General features: G+C 45.0%; 1 protein-coding gene across 1 annotated transcript; it reads left to right on the top strand.

The window, feature by feature from the left end:
- The first annotated feature begins 10,348 nt into the window (after positions 1-10,348).
- On the top strand, positions 10,349-14,570 carry LOC123062248 (protein ULTRAPETALA 1). Its single transcript, XM_044485693.1, has 3 exons — positions 10,349-11,300; positions 12,760-13,084; positions 14,122-14,570. The coding sequence occupies exons 1-3, from the start codon at positions 11,096-11,098 to the stop codon at positions 14,294-14,296; spliced, it is 705 nt and encodes a 234-aa protein (XP_044341628.1). The 5' UTR covers positions 10,349-11,095; the 3' UTR covers positions 14,297-14,570.
- The last annotated feature ends 8,245 nt before the right edge of the window (positions 14,571-22,815 follow it).

Raw genomic sequence — 22,815 nt, 5'->3', positions numbered from 1 at the left:
AGGTACAATTACCTCATCAAGTTCTACTTTCCTCCCACTCACTTCTTTTGAGAGAAACTCCTTCTCTAGAAAGGATCCATTCTCAGCAACGAATATGTTGCCTTCGGATCTGTAATAGAAGGTGTACCCAACATTTTCTTTCGGGTATCCTATGAAGATGCACTTCTCCGATTTGGGTTTGAGCTTATCAGGTTGAAACTTTTTCACATAAGCATTGCAACATCAAACTTTAAGAAACGACAACTTAGGTTTCTTGCCAAACCATAGTTCATACGGTGTCGTCTCAACGGATTTAGATGGTGCCCTATTTAATGTGAATGTAGCTGTCTCTAATGCATAACCCCAAAACGATAGTGGTAAATCGGTAAGAGACATCATAGGTCGCACCATATCTAATAAAGTATGGTTACGACGTTCGAACACACCATTACACTGTGGTGTTCCAGGTGGCGTGAGTAGTGAAACTATTTCACATTGTTTTAACTGAAGGCCAAACTCGTAACTCAAATATTTTCCTTCTGCGATCATATCGTAGAAACTTTTATTTTCGTTACGATGATTCTCCACTTCACTCTGAAATTCTTCGAACTTTTCAAATGTTTCGGACTTGTGTTTCATCAAGTAGATATACTCATATATGCTCAAATCATCTGTGAAGATCAGAAAATAATGATACCTGCTGCGAGCCTCAATATTTATCGGACCACATACATCAGTATGTATGATTTCCAACAAATCTGTTGCTTGCTCCATTGTTCCGAAGAACGGAGTCTTAGTCATCTTGGCCATGAGGCATGGTTCGCAAGCATCAACTGATTCATAATCAAGTGATTCCAAAAGCCCATCAGCATGGATTTTCTTCATGCGCTTTACACCAATATGACCTAAACGGCAGTGCCACAAATAAGTTGCACTATCATTATTAACTTTGCATCTTTTGGTTTTAATATTATGAATATGTGTATCACTACGATCGAGATCCAACGAACCATTTTCATTGGGTGTGTAACCATATAAGGTTTTATTCATGTAAACAGAACAACAATTTATTCTCTTACTTAAATGAATAACCGTATTGCAATAAACATGATCAAATCATATTCATGCTCAACGCAAACACCAAATAACACTTATTTAGGTTCGACACTAATCTCAAAAGTATATGGAGTGTGCGATGATGATCATATCAATCTTGGAACCACTTCCAACACAAATCGTCACTTCACCCTTAACTAGTCTATGTTCATTCTGCAATTACCGTTTCGAGTTACTACTCTTAGCAACTGAACCAGTATCAAATACCGAGGGGTTGCTACGAACACTAGTAAAATACACATCAATAACATGTATATCAAATATACCTTTGTTCACTTTGTCATCCTTCTTATCCGCCAAATACTTGGGGCAGTACCGCTTCCAGTGACTAGTCCCTTTGCAGTTGAAGCACTTAGTCTCAGGCTTAGGACCAGACTTGGGCTTCTTCCCTTGAGCAGCAACTTGCTTGTCGTTCTTCTTGAAGTTCCCCTTCTTCCCATTTCCCTAAACTAGTGGTCTTGTCTACCATCAACACTTGATATTTTTCTTGATTTCTACCTTCGTCGATTTCAGCATTACGAAGAGCTTGGGAATCGTTTCCGTTATCCCTTGCATATCATAGTTCATCACGAAGTTCTACTAACTTGGTGATGGTGACTAGAGAATTCTATCAATCACTATTTTATCTGGAAGATTAACTCCCACTTGATTCAAGCGATTGTAGTATCCAGACAATCTGAGCACATGCTCACTGCTTGTGCTATTCTCGTCCATCTTTTAGCTATAGAACTTGTTGGAGACTTCATATCTCTCAACTCGGGTATTTGCTTGAAATATTAACTTCAACTCCTGGAACATCTCATATGGTCCATGACGTTCAAAACGTCTTTGAAGTCCCGATTCTAAGCCGTTTAAGCATGGTGCACTAAACTATCAAGTAGTCATCATATTAAGCTAGCCAAATGTTCATAACATCTGAATCTGCTCCTGCAATAGGTTTGTCACCTAGCGGTGCATCAAAAACATAATTCTTCTGTGCAGCAATGAGGATAAACCTCAGATCACGGATCCAATCCGCATCATTGCTACTAACATCTTTCAACTTAGTTTTCTCTAGGAACATATCAAAAATAAAACAGGGGAGCTAAACGCGAGCTATTGATCTACAACATAGATATGCTAATACTATCAAGACTAAGTTCATGATAAATTAAAGTTCAATTAATCAAATTACTTAAGAACACCCACTTAGATAGACATCCCTCTAATCATCTAAGTGATCACGTGATCCAAATCAACTAAACCATAACCGATCATCACGTGAAATGGAGTAGTTTTCAATGGTGAACATCACTATGTTGATCATATCTACTATATGATTCACGCTCGACCTTTCGGTCTCAGTGTTCCGAGGTCATATCTGCATATGCTAGGCTCGTCAAGTTTAACCTGAGTATTCTGCGCGTGCAAAACTGGCTTGCACCAGTTGTAGATGGACGTAGAGCTTATCACACCCGATCATCACGTGGTGTCTGGGCACGATGAACTTTGGCAACGGTGCATACTCAGGGAGAACACTTTTATCTTGAAATTTAGTGAGAGATCATCTTATAATGCTACCGCCGAACTAAGCAAAATAAGATGTATAAAAGATAAACATCACATGCAATCATAATATGTGACATGATATGGCCATCACCATCTTGTGCCTTTGATCTCCATCTCCAAGGCATCGTCATGATCTCCATCGTCACCGGCATGACACCATGATCTCCATCATCTTGATCTATATCAATGTGTCGTCACATGGTCGTCTCGCCAACTATTGCTCTTGCAACTATTGCTATCGCATAGCGATAAAGTAAAACAATTATTTGGCGCTTGCATCTTATGCAATAGAGAGAAAACCATAAGGCTTTTGCCAGTTGCCGATAACTTCAAGAAAACATGATCATCTCATACAATAACTTATATCTCATCACGTCTTGACCATATCATATCACAATATGCCCTGCAAAAATAAGTTAGACGTCCTCTACTTTGTTGTTGCAAGTTTTACGTGGCTGCTACGGGCTTAGCAAGAACCATTCTTACCTACGCATCAAAACCACAATGATAGTTTGTCAAGTTAGTGTTGTTTTAACCTTCACAAGGACCGGACGTAGCCACACTCGGTTCAACTAAAGTTGGAGAAACTAACACCCGCTAGTCACCTGTGTGCATAGCACAGCGGTAAAATCAGTCTCGCGTAAGCGTACGCGTAATGTCGGTCCGGGCCGCTTCATCCAACAATACCGTCGAACCAAAGTGTGACATGCTGGTGAGCAGTATGACTTATATCGCCCACAACTCACTTGTGTTCTACTCGTGCATATAACATCAACGCATAAAACCTGGCTCGGATTCCACTGTTGGGGAACGTAGCAATTTCAAAAATTTCCTACGCACACGCAAGATCATGGTGATGCATAGCAACGAGAGGGGAGAGTGTTGTCCACGTACCCTCGTAGACCGAAAGCGGAAGCGTTAGCACAACGCGGTTGATGTAGTCGTACGTCTTCACGATCCGACCGATCAAGTACCGAACGCACGGCACCTCTGAGTTCTGCACATGTTCAACTCGATGACGTCCCTCGAACTCCGATCCAGCCGAGTGTTGAGGGAGAGTTTCGTCAGCACGGCAGCGTGGTGACGATGATGATGTTCTACCTACGCAGGGCTTCGCCTAAGCACCGCTACGATATGATTGAGGTGGATTATGGTGGAGGGGGGCACCGCACACGGCTAAGAGATCAAGAGATCAAGTGTTGTGTCTCTGGGGTGCCCCCTGCCCCCGTATATAAAGGAGCAAGGGAGGGAGGCGGCCGGCCTAGGAGGAGGGCGCGCCAAGGGGGGAGTCCTACTCCCATCAGGAGTAGGACTCCTCCTTCCCTTGTTGGATTAGGAGAGAAGGAAAGAGGGGGAGAGGAACAAGGAAAAGTGGGCTCCACCACTTGTCCAATTCGGACCAGAGGGGGGGCGCCTCCTTCCTTTTGGCCTCTCTCCTCTATTCCCGTATGGCCCAATAATGCCCATATACTCCCCGGCGAATTCCCGTAACTATCCGGTACTCCGAAAAATACCCGAATCACTCGGAACCTTTCTGATGTCCGAATATAGTCGTCCAATATATCGATCTTTACGTCTCGACCATTTCGAGACTCCTCGTCATGTCCCCGATCTCATCCGGGACTCCGAACTCCTTCGGTACATCAAAACACATAAACTCATAATATAACCGTCATCGTAGCGTTAAGCGTGCGGACCCTACGGGTTCGAGAACTATGTAGACATGACCGAGACACGTCTCCGGTCAATAACCAATAGCGGAACCTGGATGCTCATATTGGTTCCTACATATTCTACGAAGATCTTTATCGGTCAGACCGCATAACAACATACGTTGTTCCCTTTGTCATCGGTATGTTACTTGCCCGAGATTCGATCGTCGGTATCTCAATACCTAGTTCAATCTCGTTACCGGCAAGTCTCTTTACTCGTTCCGTAATACATCATCTCGCAACTAACTCATTAATTGCAATGCTTGCAAGGCTTATAGTGATGTGCATTACCGAGTGGGCCCAGAGATACCTCTCCGACAATCGGAGTGACAAATCCTAATCTCGAAATACGCCAACCCAACAAGTACCTTTGGAGACACCTGTAGAGCACCTTTATAATCACCCAGTTACGTTGTGACGTTTGGTAGCACACAAAGTGTTCCTCCGGTAAACGGGAGTTGCATAATCTCATAGTCATAGGAACATGTATAAGTCATGAAGAAAGCAATAGCAATAAACTAAACAATCAAGTGCTATGCTAATGGAATGGGTCAAGTCAATCACATCATTCTCCTAATGATGTGATCCCGTTAATCAAATGACAAATCATGTCTATGGTTAGGAAACATAACCATCTTTAATTAACGAGCTAGTCAAGTAGAGGCATACTAGTGACACTCTGTTTGTCTATGTATTCACACATGTATTATGTTTCCGGTTAATACAATTCTAGCATGAATAATAAACATTTATCATAATATAAGGAAATAAATAATAACTTTATTATTGCTTCTAGGGCATATTTCCTTCAATTATCAACTTTGCAACAAGGATGATGTTTCTCTCGGACGCTTCCATAGAGTTCATGTTTCATAACTTATGCGAGAGAAGTATTGTTGTAGGTTTTTTTTGCAACAGAGCTACTGTTGTAGATTTCTTTTGTTTTCACTTGACCATTATATATAGGTGTTTACGAAAGGAAGTTTTGCAGCATTAGTGATGTTGTAGGATCTTTCTTGCAACAGAGAGGATGTTGCAAGAAAAAATCACCGCCGGTCATTTGCTGTGAGCTCCTGTTGAATGGTGGTGAGGGAGGAGCGGCGCCGCCCCTCCTCGCAGCCGGCGAGCGCCGGATCTCCGACCAGGTCGCTCGCTGCATCCTCCCATCCGACGAGGTGGGCGCACCGCTCTCTGCCGAGAGTCTTGGTGGAGGCAGGCGGCAACGACAACCAGTGTGCCCGACCCCGGCTGCAACCTCGCCACCCCATTATCCTCTCCGACGAGGTGGGCGGTTGTCGGCGCCAGCGCCGAAGCGTCAGGTGACGCACATCTCTCGTTCGGCGCAGCAGGATCTGGAAGTCACGGGCTCGCCTTCATCTTCCTCGGCCTGCCACCGACCATTTGTTGCGATGGTAAAATTACAACAACGAGCCAATTGCAAATCTAATGGTGGTGGTCGGTGAGGCACATGGCGTGCAGGGAAGGTGGCAGACGTGGGAGCTGCAATCCGCCGGGTGATTAGAAGCATTTCCCTATTTCAAAAGTACTTGCGGGCGTGAAATTGTGCATTAATTTCTTTTATATTAAACTTACGTTATATTAAAAAATGCTTATAGTTACAAGTGTATTTGTCTTAGCATCTGGAAAAACTATTCCCACAGCACAAAGAAGCGGAGTGTGTTTCTTCAAAAAAAAAAACCGGAGTGTGGACACAACAAGCGAGTGGCGGCGAGTGGTGGAGAAGGGCTTCCGCGTACGCAGCCCGATCGGGTTAACGCCAGTTCAACGGATCTCCGCGACGGTCGTTTCATGCGGGTGTGAAATGAGGGGGACATGCGCGTATCCATTGTGTAGAACAGTGGTTTAGGATGATTGTTGGACATCACCGTGTCTCTGTTGTATATTCACAAGTACGGAGAGTACATATAGGACGAGCAATGTACAGAGACGTGGCTGATTTACAGGGAGAAGGTGGCCACGATGCATAGACTCTGGAGGAGCTAGCTAGCAATCGTGGGCAGGCACGGCTGGAGCATGGGCTAGGTGCCTAGCTGGGCATGCACATGTACTACAACTCTACAACTTGACACGTTGAGCGTCGTGCAACGCCGCGCGCGCGGCGGCTGCTCGCCGGTGCCCGAACGTACGCTACCACTACCCGTCAACACGAACATGGGGTTTCACTTTGACGCCTCTACAAATTTAATTTTACCACTCTCACATGACACATTGCCCCTCTTGTCAACCCCCGTACGTGCTTGCCTTGTATAGAACATGCGATAGCGTCCACAGTATATGGGGACATTATCGTCTCGCTAGAATCAGGAGTACGGGCGCTTGCTTTGTTAAACATTGCAGTACACTCGGTAACGATAGTCTCAGTTTGTCTTGCGCGCTCTTTATAGATATAGCCTGATAACAGTGATACTCGCCGTACGAAGGCACTCTTTTGGTATCCTGCCCACGAAGGTGTCTTTCTTTCTCGTCTTGTTTAAAAAAAGCGTACTAACGTACCGATGCGAGTACTCGCCAGAGCACTAACCAAGGACTGCTCACACACCGATGCGATTACTCTTATTTCATCATAGATGTATCTAGATTTGGCACTCCATGTCGCCTCTCGGCTGTCTCCAAACGCGCGCCCAGTGCGCAGCGGGTAGACTTTTGCTGAAGCCAGGGACGCAAGACTGCGACAGCACCACCAACATGGCCACGCACACGCAAAGCACGCGCGCGAAACCCACCGGCGCCGCAGCAAACCGGCGCTGCTCTACCGTTCTACCGACGGCCACGTCCGTGCGCGGTGCACGTCGGCCCGTATGGGTATGGCCAGCATCCACACCACCGGCGCGTACGTCCGCGAGAACGCGGCGAGGAACGTAGGCAGCCCGGCGACCGAGGAGGAGGAAGACCAGCACGGGACGCAACGGGGACGGGCAGCCAGTGGCAGCACTCCAGGAGCAGGAGCAGGAGCCCTGGGCCTGGGCCGTGATGTCATGCGCGTCGTGCATCATAAATAAACAAATTCAAAACCTCCACGCCGGGCGCCAGCCGGCCAGCTGACCGCCTCCGCGTCACCATTTCCCGCCTCGGGAGTCGGGGAGTGGGGGTCCCGCGTCCGCCCTTTCCCGCAGCCGAGCCTCCTCCTCCCCCAGTCCCCGCCGTATCAGCGTTCAGCGCAGTGGCTTTCCCTGCCCGGGGCCCCGCCGCCGCCTACACGCTACGCTACGGCCGCTGCCTCGCGGGGCCGCGCGCGCGGGCGGGCCCCCTCCTCTTTTTGTTTTTTGTTTTACAGCAGGGCCCCTCCTCCTCTTTGTTTTCTGGACAATCCGCCACGCCCTCCTCGGTCCTCCATATGATGATGATGATGCCTGCGTATCAAGTGACACGTCCACTTGATTTTTCAAAATTATCACAAGTAACACGTTAGCCTTTTCTCCCCTTTAAATAGCGTACTCCTCCGTTCGGAATTACTTGTCGCAGGTATGAATGTATCTAAATGTATTTTAGTTTTAGATACATCCATTTCTGCGACGAGTAATTTGGAACGAAGGGAGTACATATTATCCCTACTCCCCGGAAAATGACATATTAAAACATAATGTAATATAAATGACTTCCTTAGCTAGGCACGCCAAATGTGTGGCGTGCCACAACTTTTTAGGAAAACGTTTGGTTCTTCCTTAGCTAGACGCTTGATTTTGCAAAATTATCACAAGTAGTAACACATTAGCCTTTTTTTACCTTCAAATACGTACATATTATCCCTACTCTCCGGGAAATAACATTGCTAGAAACGTGCTAAGCTTTAGTACTCGGCATATTAAAACATAATGCAATATAAACCACTTCCTTAGCTAGCTACACCGCCACACTTCCTAGAAAGACGTTTGGTTCTTTAGCAAGGTTTGGCTCGCCATAGTTCTAAGGAGCTTTTGCAGTAGAATTTTCGTCAAAGGTGTGGCACTCGTTTCAGCCGCCACACTTCTTGGGGCACGTCACACCTACCTTAACTTAGGCGTGGCAAACAGAGTTCCCGACCAAACACCTTCTTAAAGTGGTTTCACAAATGGAAATAGCTAGTACTTCCTTCGTTCTGAATTACTTGTCGCATGTATGGATGTATCTAGATGTATTTTAGTTCTAGATACACCTATTTCTGCGACGAGTAATTTGGAACAGAGGAAGTACTAGAGCAGTGTGATGCAACTAAGAACCGAATATATAGGCAAGTAAAACTCCTTATTGTTGTTCCATTAACTTCTTTGTATTGATCGAACGGTTCAAAATCGCACCCTCCAGGTCCATATATAGTAGGAAAATCATGTCCTAACGCATCTATGAAATAATACCACATGCGGTGACATATGTCAGTAATAGTGTCATGCTAGCACATTACTTGTGCAAGCTATTCGCTAGACAATCGTTGAGCAATGGCGAGCTCTGCTATTTTCAATGAGAAGAGATGGAGCCAAGGCTCTACAACTCTTATCTTCCTTTTTTTTCCAAACAAAAGGATCTATGTTAATAAATATACAATTGATGAAGCAAAAAAATGCTTGGAGTGAGATTTATGCTTTTATATACATGCCACATCGATCAACTTGTGTTTTTGTGAATTCCCGAACAGTAATGAATAAAACAAGTCAAGTTTTTATGTTGTTGTTTGGTTGGACTTCGGCGGAAATACTCACATAACTACTCCTGTTATGTTTCTATATCGAATATTCCTACAAAGCAATGGGTTGCAACTTTCACCAAAGTTAGCCCAAGCCATGTCACAACACAAGATCGAGTGCCACATTGAGGATGCAAGTCAAAATTATGACCGAAAGTGCATTTCACTATGAACCTCACCATCGAACATGCAGCTTTTAACTTTTCCACTCTACATTGTACTTCCAGATAGTAGGTTTAGAGCAGTGGGCCTCAAGATGGAGTGCATACAACGCAACCAAGCTAGGCCTCATATGCGAGCCCAACAAACCTGAGAGGATCGACGTTGCCCTAGGTCATGTGGGGTGCCTCACCATCGAACATGTGGTTTTTACCTTTTCTATTCTATATCTAGTTTTGAATAGTCAACTTAGTGTAGTGAGCCTCCTATTGACCGCATACAACACAACCAAGCTAGGTCCCATATGCGAGCCCAGCAAACCCAAGCGGACCCACGTTGCCCTAGGTCATGCGGGGTGCCTCACCGCTGAACATGCAGCTTTTACCTTTTCTATGCTACATTGTAGTTTTGAATAGCCGGTTTATAGTAGTGAGTTTCCTAATGGACCGCATACAACACAACCAAGCTGGGTCCCATATGCGAGCCCAACAAACCTGAGAGGACCGACGTTGCCCTAGGTCATGCGGGGTGCCTCACCGCTGAACATGCAGCTTTTACCTTTTCTATTCTACATTGTAGTTTTGAATAGTCAACTTAGAGCAGTGAGTCTCCTAGTGGACCACACACAACACAACCAAGTTGGGTCCCATATGCGAGCCCGGCAAATCCGAGAGGACCGATGTTGCCCTAGGTCATGCCGGGCGCCTCACTGCTGAACATGCGGCTTTTACCTTTTCTGCTCTACGTTGTACTTTTGAATATCAGGCCAGAATAGTGAGCCTCCTAATGGACCGCATACAACACAACCAAGCTATGTCCTATATGCGGGCCCAGTAAACCCGAGAGGACCGACCTTTGCCCTAGGTCATGCTGGATAACCCTAGATCCCGTATGCAGGCCTAGAGAGTACTGGGCCTACATGACGGTCCCATACGCGGGCCCAGAGAGTAGTGCGCCTCCTAATGGACCACATACAACACAACCGGGCTAGCCCTATATGCGGGCCCAACAAACCCGAGAGGACCGACCTTTGCCCTAGGTCATGTTGGTAACTCTAGGGTTCCGCCGACCCGCCGCCGCCGCCGCCCCCTCCTCTCGCAGTTACTAGTTAACCATGTCATCACTAAATTGTTCTAACACACAATGAATTTCTTCTGGCTATTCTGAAATCCTAATTAGTAGAATAAACAGCTCTAACTAGCAATAATGGAAACAATGTAAGCACACTTGATCTAACATGGAGTGCCTGTGGAGAAGAGAGGAACACAGATATCCTCCCATCCGTCCATAGGTTAAAAGGCCGGCACCCGCACAACACCGAGCTCCATCTCCTATCCTCCTCCACCTCCCCCTCTCTCCACCCCTACCTCGCCCTCCCCTCCCTCTCCAAACCCCCGGCAGCCATAGCCGTCGGGAGGGCTGGAGCTGGGGAAGGAGGCATTCCTTGAAGCCTGCGCGCCCCCTACCCAGATCCGCTTTTTCGGGTAGTCTTGGGCGATCTGGACTCTCCCCCAAATCGTCTGTTGCAGAGACAAGAAGTTGCCCTCGCCTCTGCTCGTTGTTCTTCGTAGCCTCGGATCAAAAGCAGCCGCCTTTTGCATTCATTCTTCGTCGGCCCCTTCGGAGACCGCCCTCGTCAAGATTTGGTGGGAACCCAATTCGCAGGGGTTCCTCGTGGAAAGGCGCCGCTTCGATTCTTGTTTCTCCACCGTCTTCCGCCCCCCTATATATCTCCACCTCCTGTCCGCCTACTCGCCTAACTTCCTTTTATTTTGATCCGCCCCGTCTCGGTATTCGATCGCTGTCCGTCCGGCAGTTTCTTGATTTGACGCAGGCCAGATCGCTTTCTGGTGTTTTCTTTTCCCCGGAGTGGTTGAGGCGGTCCCCGTCCTCGGTCGGAGTCATGGCGGCGGCGAACGGAGGCGGCGCGGCGCTGTTCAGCGAGGAGGAACTCCGGGAAGTGAGCGGGCTGCGCCTGCGCGAGGGCTTCGTGGAGATGATGTGCGGATGCACCAGCCGCCGCTACGGCGACGCCGTCGGCCGCCTCCTAATCTACCCGTCCGGCGAGCTGGAGATTAGCTGCGACTGCACGCCCGGTTGCCGCGAAGGTCAGTGGCCCACCACCATACGCCCACGTCCGGTCACTTTTTTTTTTCCTTTTCTTTTCTTGATTTCATGTCCGTGCATCGATGCTATGCACGGACGGTGTTTGGTCTTTTGGTCAAGCTGCTTCTTAACTCGATCTGCATGCAATGCCGGTACATGCGCCCGGGCGCCGCTCGCGCCCGGCGTCGCCTGCCGCCCAGTACTACTACTACCACTCGGTGTACCCATGCTGCCGCCGCCGCCCATGCATTGTCATTGTTGCTCTGGCTAATGTCAGGATATCTCCAGCGCGTCCGAGTCGCTGGTCTCTGGATTAATATCGCCTGCATCATTCCTTCGGTTTATACATGCGAACCTTCGTGCCGCAGGTCCTCTAGCGCATGTAACATGGGAGCGTTTCTTCCGTGGTACTTGCCCAACGCACGTAGTTTGTCTCGTGTACTGTCTGCATGCTGCCGATGATCGGATTGCCTCTCTGTTCACGCAGTTCAGACAGGCCACACGTTCTTGCTCTCTCTGTTTGTGTTGAGGTCTTTCTCTTGCATGTGGTATCAGGTTGCGCTTTGCTTAGGCCATGCCCATCCGTGTCTATCCTTTGGGTGCTTGTTTGCATTGGATAGGATATGGGAGGCCTGCTCCTGTCTCTGTTCTACCTGATCGCCTGGACGTTTATTTCTGACACATATCTTGATGATGCCTTTGGTTTTCCATATCTGTATTTCAGTGTATCCGTACCGAACTTAGTAGACTATGATTGTGGTACCACCGAGGGTTTTACTGTACTCTGTACTGTAGGTCATCTTGCATTGTCTGTATATTCGTATGAGTTCAGAGCCTGCATACGTAGTTCAGTGTTTTCAACTGAAAAGGTCTCTAGCTGAAAATGTCTCTGGGGCAGTTCAACAAGTTAAGCGACAATTCTCTTATCCTTTCATCAAATGTAGGTCTTTATTTGATCTAGCCTGGTGCTTAATTTTGAAGGAAGAAATGTGTGAAATAACATCAGAAAAAGATGGCATCACTTACGAGTTCCGACTTGCTGTATCCTATTTGATCTACATCTGCACCTTCCAGTTTTTAAGGGTTTGTTTATGAAACCTAGATTGATGTGTGATTTAACAAAGGTGAAAGGCTCTGCATTCAAAATATGCAGTTCCTTATGCCAATAAGTTATGACGGCGGCCTTCAGTAAGTTGTTTATTGATCTGGGTACATACAGCGGGGTGCTTCTTGCTAAAACAACACCCGACCACTTAGGAAATTACTTGTGTTAACTTGATAAGTGCTATCTTTGCTGGAGTGACATCACAGATGACCATACGCTGTAATTTTTCTGTTTAGTGTTTTGTCGCAGAAAACCGTCGCACAGCTTGTTATTCTGCTTTGTACAATAGTTTTGAACTTCTGTTATCATAATTATTGAGTATAATTGTCATTTGAGTTTTTTTACCTTGAATTCAGAAAAGCTGACTCCTTCAGCGTTTGAGAAGCACTCTGGAAGGGAGACTGCAGGAAAGTGGAGGAACACTGTGTGGGTCATGATTGATGGAGAAAAGGTTCCACTGGGAAAGACAGAATTTCTCAAATACTACAACCTGTCAAACAAGTCTGTTAATGGCTCGAACAGAAGTCGGAATGGACGTCCATTGCACCGTGATGAGTTCATCCGCTGTACAAGATGTGACAAGGAGAGGAGGTTTCGTCTTCGGACCAAAGAAGAGTGCCGTATTTACCATGATGCTCTTGCAAAACCTAACCGGACATGTGCAAATTTGACGGCTGATAGGTATGTGTTGCAACCAATTATGTTAATTGATTGTCTAGTTTAAAATATTGAGTTGTAGCGTACATTTATTTCCTCTGCCATCATTCCGAATTCATGTTTGGCACTCTCAACAGAAATCCACCGTGCCACTAATAATATTAATTAGTTCATATCAATTTCACGCCCAAGAAATGTATATATTATGATAGCAGCTATGAGAATGACCAGATAATCCTAACCAAAGAGCATTAGGGGTTACACAGTATAATAAGCATTAAGAGCGCCGAAGCAATCAAGTTAACATAAAGAATTGTGGCCCTTGTTCTCCAGCAAGACTAGCAACAAGAAACTGATGTTGAGTGCCAAACAAACTCCCAAATAGGTTGTTTTGTCTCTGCCGGTAGAGTTACAAGGATAGTGACGCCTAGTGAATAATAATCCAAACAGCAGGTACATCACCCGTGGTATTATTGGCACTGCCTGCTGTGGCAGCAGGCCGCTGCAAGCTGATAAAATGTCATACTTGTGGTACCAAATATTTTTTGCAACTTCTGACTACAGTACACATGAGTGGCAACAGAAATGAAACACTTTTTTCGAGAAGTAAAATCCAATACTTTCAGAATTGTACCGTAGGAACTAGGAAGTTGAAACCAGAGACTGCTGGCCTGTATTACATGCTGTGAAAGCATGGCCGTGTAAGTTTGTTGCCAGTATTGTCAGTTGTCTGCACATTCGTGTGGCCTGTAACTACAGTACACCATCATTGATATTACTGTATCTCTTAACTTTGCCCGCTGGCATAATATCATCATATATGAAATTTTATCTGGGATGGTTGAAGGTGTTTGTAGCTCTTCTGTTTTTCTTTTCTTGTTTGGCTTTAAAAAGAAAATCGAATTGAACCATTTTTGCCTAGTTTACTTTGACAATTCCTTTCTTTTTGGATAGGGTTGCCATATTAAATTATAACCTTAGTCATGCTGTTCCATTATTTTTCGCTGGCATCAGTTCATGACTTGTGGCTCATGATATGTATGCATTTGTGATTCCACCAGCGTCACCTGCGATGACGACGAGGAGCGAGGGAGCCGCAAGGTGCTCAAGGGCTGCTCCCGCGCGGCGTCGTGCGCGGGCTGCGAGAAGTGCGTGTGCTTCGGGTGCGAGATGTGCCGCTTCACCGACTGCGGATGCCAGACCTGCGTCGACTTCTACCGCAACTCCAAGGAGTAGGATGATCATCCCAGCCGCCATTCGTTCCATTGCATTCGTTAAGAACACCTAAGAAGGCCCACCCCCCTCCCTCTCGCCCATGGCGGTCCGGAGGGGGGCAGGCATCGTAGCTATTTCCTCCCTGGCACATCACCGGGGAGGGAAGGGACCCTATTCCGATTCCGAAAACATTGTTCTGTTGTTTCGTTCGTTCGTCCGTGTCTTCGCTTTGCTTCCGTTTCCATAAGACCCACCCGGGGAGGCAAAGTCGGTAGTAGTACCTGTTGTTACCGCATACCGTTCACCAACTGTTTACATTGAAATGCACCTCTGTGTTGTCGGTATAATCTCGTCGCTTTGATGCATGCAACGTGTGGCAAACAAGGCGCATGCCTATTGTGGAAAAATGGCTATGATATCCGGGGCGGCGACATGACAGGCTGGGCGTGCGGCGGGCACTGCTGGGCGGTCGGAGGCGAGCAGCGGCGCACAGTGCCGGGGGAGCGAGCCCCTGTGCGTGTGCGGTGCCCCGCCGCGGCAGTGCCTGCCCTGTTTGGCGCCCCGTCCGTGGTGGTGCTTGGGAAGGCGACAGGCCGCGCGCCCGAGTTGGCTGTGGACGAGGAGCAGTGGTCGGTACGTGCAGCGGTGAAAGCGATGGGAGGTGGCATACATTGCATTGCATGGGCGTGGTGGTGGATCCGGCCAGAGATTCGCGCGCAGGGCAGAGGCGACAAAACTGACATGCATGGCCCAGCGAGCGTAGGATGGCGCCTGGTGATTGTTTGGTCGACAGGGTAGAGTGCTACGCGCTTTGCGGCCGAGGAAAGCGAGGCGTAGCTAGCATGCGATATGGTGGCGAGCCGTGTGCTCGATCCAGTGCGGCGGCTTGCCATCTTTTGCACGTTGTATTTGCGTAAGGCTGGTCACAGTGGGGAGGAACTTAGGAGTAACATCACACACTCCAATACAACTTTGCTTATGTGGCACGTATTTAATGAAGAGAGAGGTGCTTGTGGTAACTAGCTAAGTTACCGGAACATCACACATTCCAAGAAACAATGAGTCTATAACCTAATAAATACATCATTGCATGACACTACATACATCATTCCAAGAAACACTATGTAGGAACATCTATGTAGTGTCATGCAATGATGTATTTATTAGGTTATAGACTCATTGTTTCTTGGAGTGTGTGATGTTCCGGTAACTTAGCTAGTTACCACAAGCACCTCTCTCTTTATTAAATACGTGCCACATAAGCAAAGTTGTATTGGAGTGTGTGATGTTACTCCTAAGTTCCTCCCCACTGTGACCAGCCTAAGGTCCAGTCTGCCAGGCGCTTCATAGGGTACCGCGCCGCTCGCAGGCTGTGCCACCGATCGAGATCCTATCCACCTGGGTTCAACGTGCATACCAGCATGCATGCACGTGTTCCTTTGGTTTATACAATAGGAAATTCATAGGAATAAGGCAGTCATAGAAATGAGATGGCACACATCTCAGTTCCTACAGGAAAGAAAAGACAGTCATAAAAATGAGATGACACGTATCTCAGTTCTTACAGGAAAAAAAATGTTCATACGACAGGAATTTTCCCATAGGTCTGAGCTAATATTTCTTTCTCATTAAGATATGAAGGATAAGAACCAATCCTACATAGGAATAGAAACCCTGCATTGTTTTTCGCTTTAGAACCATATATCCTATAAACCAAATGAGGCATATATGAGCCATTTTTTCATTAAGTTTAAATCAAAAAAAGATGTAGACAAATCATCAATGGCGGACACAAAATACAAGTATTGGAGAGGCCAAAGGCTATGAAATATCTCATCTATGCCTCCCTTAATCCCATCCCCCCCAGAGGGGGGGGGGCAATTCCCCACACATAAACATTGCTTCGCTAGTGTTGATCATGATGAACATACTAAACATGGCGTTGTATCTTATGCATCTAGCAACCCTCGTGCATCCCTACAGCCAGTCATCATCGTTCGTTAGATCGTAATCTTTGACCCTCCACCTGATGGCACTGTCTGGTTGCAGATTCGCGTGGGCGGCGAGTACAACCTAGGATCCTTTGTAGAGCAACGTCGACCATGTCTCTTAATTTTCCTTCTTGATTGATGTAGGCATGTGATAATTGCAGGTTGACTTCCTGAATGTGGATTGTGAACTTGTACAAACAGTTGGGTGTGTGCATATAGCTTCAGAGTTTAGAATGTGGAGGCCTATCGATGGTGATTATTGGATTACGAAAACAAATGAATGTCAGCTGATGTGAATGGAAATGGCGGAAAAAATATCCAATTCATTTTAACTTTGTTCCTATTGGCAATTGAGGTGTTTCTCACATACTACATGATGTAATATAACTCTAATGTTGCAGTCTAATTTATTTTGAAGGCTTCTTCACCTAATACATGTAACAGTAGCTAGCATCCCAAAGAATCCATGGATTAAAAGCTACCCGCCCCTTTGAAACCCAGTGCATGTGCATTCAAATTCATATTCATAAACAAGAAAAAAGTTCCAACCGTCATAAACTACTGGAATTCGCATCATCTATAAACCACTCGGAAGTAATTACAAACACATCAAATGTGATAGAAATAGGACAAAAATTGGAGAATAAACACAATTTCTCATCCATTACGTACGTAGATTGAAAATTAAATAAAACTAATGAAATGGTATTAATAAGCTCTGCCTTTCACAAGAGTTTCCTCTATGAAGTTGCACCATTTGGAAGCATGCCTTGCACATTCATGGCTTCTTTTTCTTGAACTTTTTTGGTTGGACAATTGCGACTATCATCAAACTCTATTAGGTTGCACGTCTTGCACAAGCGTGTGGCCTTGACTTTGGCTTCTTTGTTCTTCTCTTTTGTTTCCCCCATTCAATTCCTTTTCTCTCTTTATTCTTTTACATCTCCCTACCGAATGAGCATCATTTGGCGGCTGTATATCAATTTGAGTAGGAATGTTGCAACCAATAAATGCCTTTTATTCCTCTTGCCTAGTGTTTCTAACTGCATTAGGAACCATTTGGTTCAAAGGCTCCTTAATGCTCAACACACTTGATACTAAAAAGTCCATGCCTTCATATGATTGCGTCGCTCTTTGAATTGGATCTTCCAACTTTTGTTGCGCACTTTTGAAATCTTGTTCCTCGCAGCTGCATCCAACGAGTTGGTGGGCTTCTCTTCTAGAAGGTTCCCTTGTTCATCGGGACTCGGAGTATTTGCACTCGAGCTCCAATGCTCCTCGTGAACAGTAAAATCGAAAAATAGTAAAATAAAATAAAACAAATTCTGATTTTTCTGTGGCAACCTTTGACAAATGTTCTATGTGCTTGCAAAAATTTATCATGAATGAACATTCCTAGAAGTCATGGCAAAAACACAGAAGCGATACTCCAACGTATGATTACTTGAACAAACAACCTACTTATGATTACTGATACGTCTCCAACGTATCTATAATTTTTGATTGTTTCATGCTATTATATTATAAATCTTGGATGCTTTATATGCTATTTTATATCATTTTTTGGGACTAACCTATTAACTCAGTGCCTAGTGCCAGTTCTTGTTTTTTGCTTGTTTTTTTTCTTTTCATAAAATCAGTACCAACGAAGTCCAAACGCGATGAAGCTTTACTGTTATTTTTTCTGGACCAGAAGGGACCCTAGATGCTTCGGGAGGAGGCCAGAAGAGCTATGAGAGAGCCACGAGCTCACAGGGCACGCCCCCTGAGCTCGTGGGCCCCACACAACTCCGTTTGACCTAATCCCAACCCTATAAATTCACAAATATTCCCAAGCCAACAGAGAGCTACTCGAATACTTTCCGTCGCCGCAAGCTTTTGTTCATCTGCGATCCCATCTGGAGGCCTTTTGGGTACTCTGGTGGAGGGGGAATCGGTCACAGAGAGCTTGTACATCATCCTCGCTGCCTTCCGATGATGCGTGAGTAGTTTACCACAGACATATGGGTCCATAGCTAGTAGCTAGATGGCTTCTTCTCTCTGATCTTCAATACCATGTTCTCCTCGATCTTCTTGGAGTTCTATCTGATGTAATCTTCTTTTGTGGTGTGTTTGTTGGGATCCGATGAATTATGGGTTTATGATCAGATTATTCATTGAAAGTAATTGAGTCTTTTCTGAAATTTATTATGCATGATTGTTATAGCTTTGTATTTCTCTCTGATCTATCCGTTTGTTTTGGACAACTAGATTGATTTATCTTCAGTGGGAGAGGTGCTTTGTGATGGGTTCAATCTTGCGGTGCCCTCACCTAGTGGCAGAAGGAGTAGTGAGGCACGTATTGTATTGTCTCCATTAAGGGTAAAACGATTTGGTTTATTCAATATTGACTGGGTTTACTTTGTGTACAACATGTCATCTTGCTTAAAGCGTTACTCTGTTTGTTATGAACTTAATACCATAGATGCATGCTGGATAGAGGTCGATTGGTGGAGTAATAGTAGTATATGCAGGCAGGAGTCGGTCTACTTGTCACGAACGTGATGCCTATATAAATGATCATTGCCATGAATAACGTCATAATTATGCGCTTTTCTATCAATTGCCCAATAGTAATTTGTTTACCCACTGTATGCTATGTGTTCAAGAGATAAACCTATAGTGAAAACTATGGCCCCCGGGTCTACCTTTATCATATTATTAAAACCAAAAATACCTTGTTGCAATTTCTTTATTTTTGTTTTACTTCTCCTTTTATCTATCCATCACTATCAGAATTAATCCTTGCAAGTAGCGAGTTCAAGGGGATTGACAACCCTCTTGCCCGCGTTGGGTGCAAGTATTTGCTTTTGTGTGTGTAGGTGTTGTCAAAGGGAATTTGCTTGGTTCTCCTATTGGCTCGATAACCTTGGTTCTCACTGAGGGAAACACTTCCATCTACTGTACTGCTTCTTGTTCAAAATATGCCCTAGAGGCAATAATATTGTATTATTATGTTTCCGTTATTCATAACTAAGAGTTTACATTTCATGCTATAACTGCTATGATCCTGGAATATGCAATTCAGTGGAAAACTCATATGCACATGTGAAATGATAAACAGTAAACAATAGGTTCCCGGTCTCGCCTCTAAGACCAGCTCAAGTGTTGTTGGTGATCATGTTTTCCGGATCTTAGGATATCGTTAAGTGTAACGATAGTCCTAAAACAACATTGAGGATATGACGTTAGAAGAACGATCGTATTGAATCGACCCAATACTTGTCTGTTATACTATGTGATCATATCGTCTGAAATCATTTGTTATAACACGGAGTGTTAGCATGTGTTTTAGTTCCTCATACCACGAGAGTGTCTCAGTCAGTTCCTACTGGATAGTGGGCTTTGGGGTTGCTCAAATGTCATTTGTAACAAGGTGATCATAACGATAATTTTCAGGCTCACAGGAAAGTTTGACAAGTGACCGGACAACTCGAGAGTGGGATTTGCTCCTCCGATGATGGAGATATATTATTAGGGCCCCCTCGATGTGATGACATCCATCATCGTCTGGCCAGACATAGTTGACTACGTCACGGGTATGCCTGAACACGTCAACGAGAAAGAAGAACAAAATTGGTAACGGTAGCAACGGTATACTGAGCATGGTGATGACTCTGAAGCATGCCGATGCACACCGGGTTTTGTAAAGTATCGCGAAGCAAAGGGAACATCACATGATAACCAAAGGTTCACTTGAACATCATTCGTGTAATCATAGGGACCGATATGGATGTCCACGGTTCCGCTATTGGTCATTGAACAAAGGAGTTTCATTCATGTCTATGATTTACCAAACCTACAGGGTCACAAGCTTAAGGTAATCACGATCTGCTGAGTGTTAGTACGATGGCAGTGATGAGAATATATTTGTGGAATTGTTTCATCAATATCCCGAATAGTTTCGAGAGGTTCCGAAAGCGTTTCCGGGTCAGGTGAATATCGGGTAATACCGGGTATTACCAATTAATTATATATGGGTGGAAAATGTTTTCGGGGATGTTAAATTATATATATATATAATGTTCTGAAATTATTTAGAACATTTTATATTTAATTAAAATATCAACGGGCCTAAAAGGGCAAGAGGTGGAAGGCAACATGGGCCACAAGGGCACAAGTGGAAGTGGCGCCCCCCTTTCCTAGTGAGGGGGGGGGTGATAACCCACAAGTATAGGGGATCACAACAGTTTTCGAGGGTAGAGTATTCAACCCAAATTTATTGATTCGACATAAAGGGAGCCAAAGAATATTCTCAAGTATTAGCAGCTGAGTTGTCAATTCAACCACACCTGGAAACTTAATATCTGCAGCAAAGTGTTTAGTAGGAAAGTAATATGATAGTAGTGACAATGATAGTAAAAGGTAATGGTAGCAAAAGTAATATTTTTGGTATTTTGTAGTGATGATAACAATAGCAATGGAAAAGTAAATAAGTGAAGAACAATATATGGAAAGCTCGTAGGCAATGGATCGGTGATGGAGAATTATTCCGGATACGGTTCATCTTGTAACAGTCATAACCTAGGGTGACACGGAACTAGCTCCAGTTCATCAATGTAATGTAGGCATGTATTCCGAATATAGTCATACATGCTTATGGAAAAGAACTTGCATGACATCTTTTGTCCTACCCTCCCGTGGCAGCGGGGTCCTATTGAAAACTAAGGGATATTAAGGCCTCCTTTTAATAGAGTACCAAAACAAAGCATTAACACATAGTGAATACATGAACTCCTCAAACTACGGTCATCACCGGTAAGTATCCTGATTATTGTCACTTCGGGGTTAACATATCATAACACATAATAGGTGACTATAGACTTGCAAGATAGGATCAAGAACTCTCATATATTGATGAAAACATAATATGTTTAGATCTGAAATCATGGCACTCGGGCCCTAGTGACAAGCATTAAGCATAACAAAGTGGCACTCGGGCCCTAGTGACAAGCATTAAGCATAGCAAAGTCATAGCAACATCAATCTCAGAACATAGTGGATACTAGGGATCAAACCCTAACAAAACTAACTCGATTACATGACAAATCTCATCCAACCCATCACCGTCTAGCAAGCCTACGATGGAATTACTCACGCACGACGGTGAGCATCATGAAATTGGTGATGGAGGATGGTTGATGATGACGATGGCGACGGATTCCCCTCTCCGGAGCCCCGAACGGACTCCAGATCAGCCCTCCCGAGAGAGTTTAGGGCTTGGCGGCGGCTCCGTATCATAAAACGCGATGAATCCTTCTCCTGGTTTTTTTTCTCCCCGAAAGTGAATATATGAAGTCCAGGTTGAGGTCGGTGGAGCGTCAGGGGGCCCACGAGGCAGGGGGCGCGCCCAGGGGGGCAGGTGCGCCCCCACCCTCGTGGACAGGTGGGGCACCCCCTAACGTGGATCTTCCTTCCAATATTTATTATATATTCCAAAATAATTCTTCATTGATTTTCAGGTCATTCCGAGAACTTTTATTTCTGCACAAAAATAACACCATGGAAATTCTGCTGAAAACAACGTCAGTCCGGGTTAGTTCCATTCAAATCATGCAAGTTAGAGTCCAAAACAAGGGCAAAAGTGTTTGGAAAAGTAGATACGACGGAGACGTATCAACTCCCCCAAGCTTAAACCTTTGCTTGTCCTCAAGCAATTCAGTTGATAAACTGAAAGTGATAAAGAAGAACTTTTACAAACTCTGTTTGCTCTTGTTGTTGTAAATATGTAAAGCCAGCATTCAAGTTTTCAGCAAAGATTATGAACTAACCATATTCACGATAACATTTAGGTCTCATGTTTACTCATATCAATGGCATAATGAACTAGCGAGCAATAATAATAAATCTCAGATGACAACACTTTCTCAAAACAATCATGATATGATATAACAAGATGGTATCTCGCTAGCCCTTTCTGAGACCGCAAAAGATAAATGCAGAGCACTTTTAAAGATCAAGGACTGACTAGATATTATAATTCATGGTAAAAGAGATCTAGTCAAGTCATACTCAATGTAAACTAACAGTAATGGATGCAAATGACAGCGATGCTCTCCAACTGGTGCTTTTTAATAAGAATATGATGACTCAACATAAAAGTAAATAGATAGACCCTTCGCAGAGGGAAGCAGGGATTTGTAGAGGTGCCAGAGCTCGGTTTTGAAATAGAGATGAATAATATTTTGAGCGGTATACTTTTATTGTCAACATAACAACCAGGAGATGGCGATATCTTCCATGCTACACACATTATAGGCGGTTCCCAAATAGAACGGTAAAGTTTATACTCCCCCTCCACCAACAAGCATCAATCCATGGCTTGCTCGAAACAACGAGTGCCTCCAACTAACAAGAGTCCCGGGGGAGTTTTGTTTGGAGTTATTTTGATTTGATTTGCATAAAGCATGGGACTGGGCATCCGGGTGACCATCCATTTTCTCGTGAGTGAGGAGCGGAGTCCACTCCTCTTGAGAATAACCCACCTAACATGGAAGATACAGACAACCC

Source organism: Triticum aestivum, chromosome 3A (assembly GCF_018294505.1).
Source record: "Triticum aestivum cultivar Chinese Spring chromosome 3A, IWGSC CS RefSeq v2.1, whole genome shotgun sequence".
NCBI classification, from domain to species: domain Eukaryota; kingdom Viridiplantae; phylum Streptophyta; class Magnoliopsida; order Poales; family Poaceae; genus Triticum; species Triticum aestivum.
Note: the sequence above shows the minus strand (reverse complement) of the source record. Positions and strands in the feature narration are given on the sequence as shown.

What these genes read in the sequence shown, in the direction of transcription:
- LOC123062248 (XM_044485693.1), top strand. Translation starts at nt 11,096, where the DNA reads ATGGCGGCGGCGAACGGAGGCGGCGCGGCGCTGTTCAGCGAGGAGGAA. An exon ending in CACGCCCGGTTGCCGCGAAG is followed by an intron (nt 11,301 to 12,759) that starts GTCAGTGGCCCA and finishes CCTTGAATTCAG; the next exon opens with AAAAGCTGACTCCTTCAGCG. An exon ending in GCAAATTTGACGGCTGATAG is followed by an intron (nt 13,085 to 14,121) that starts GTATGTGTTGCA and finishes TGATTCCACCAG; the next exon opens with CGTCACCTGCGATGACGACG.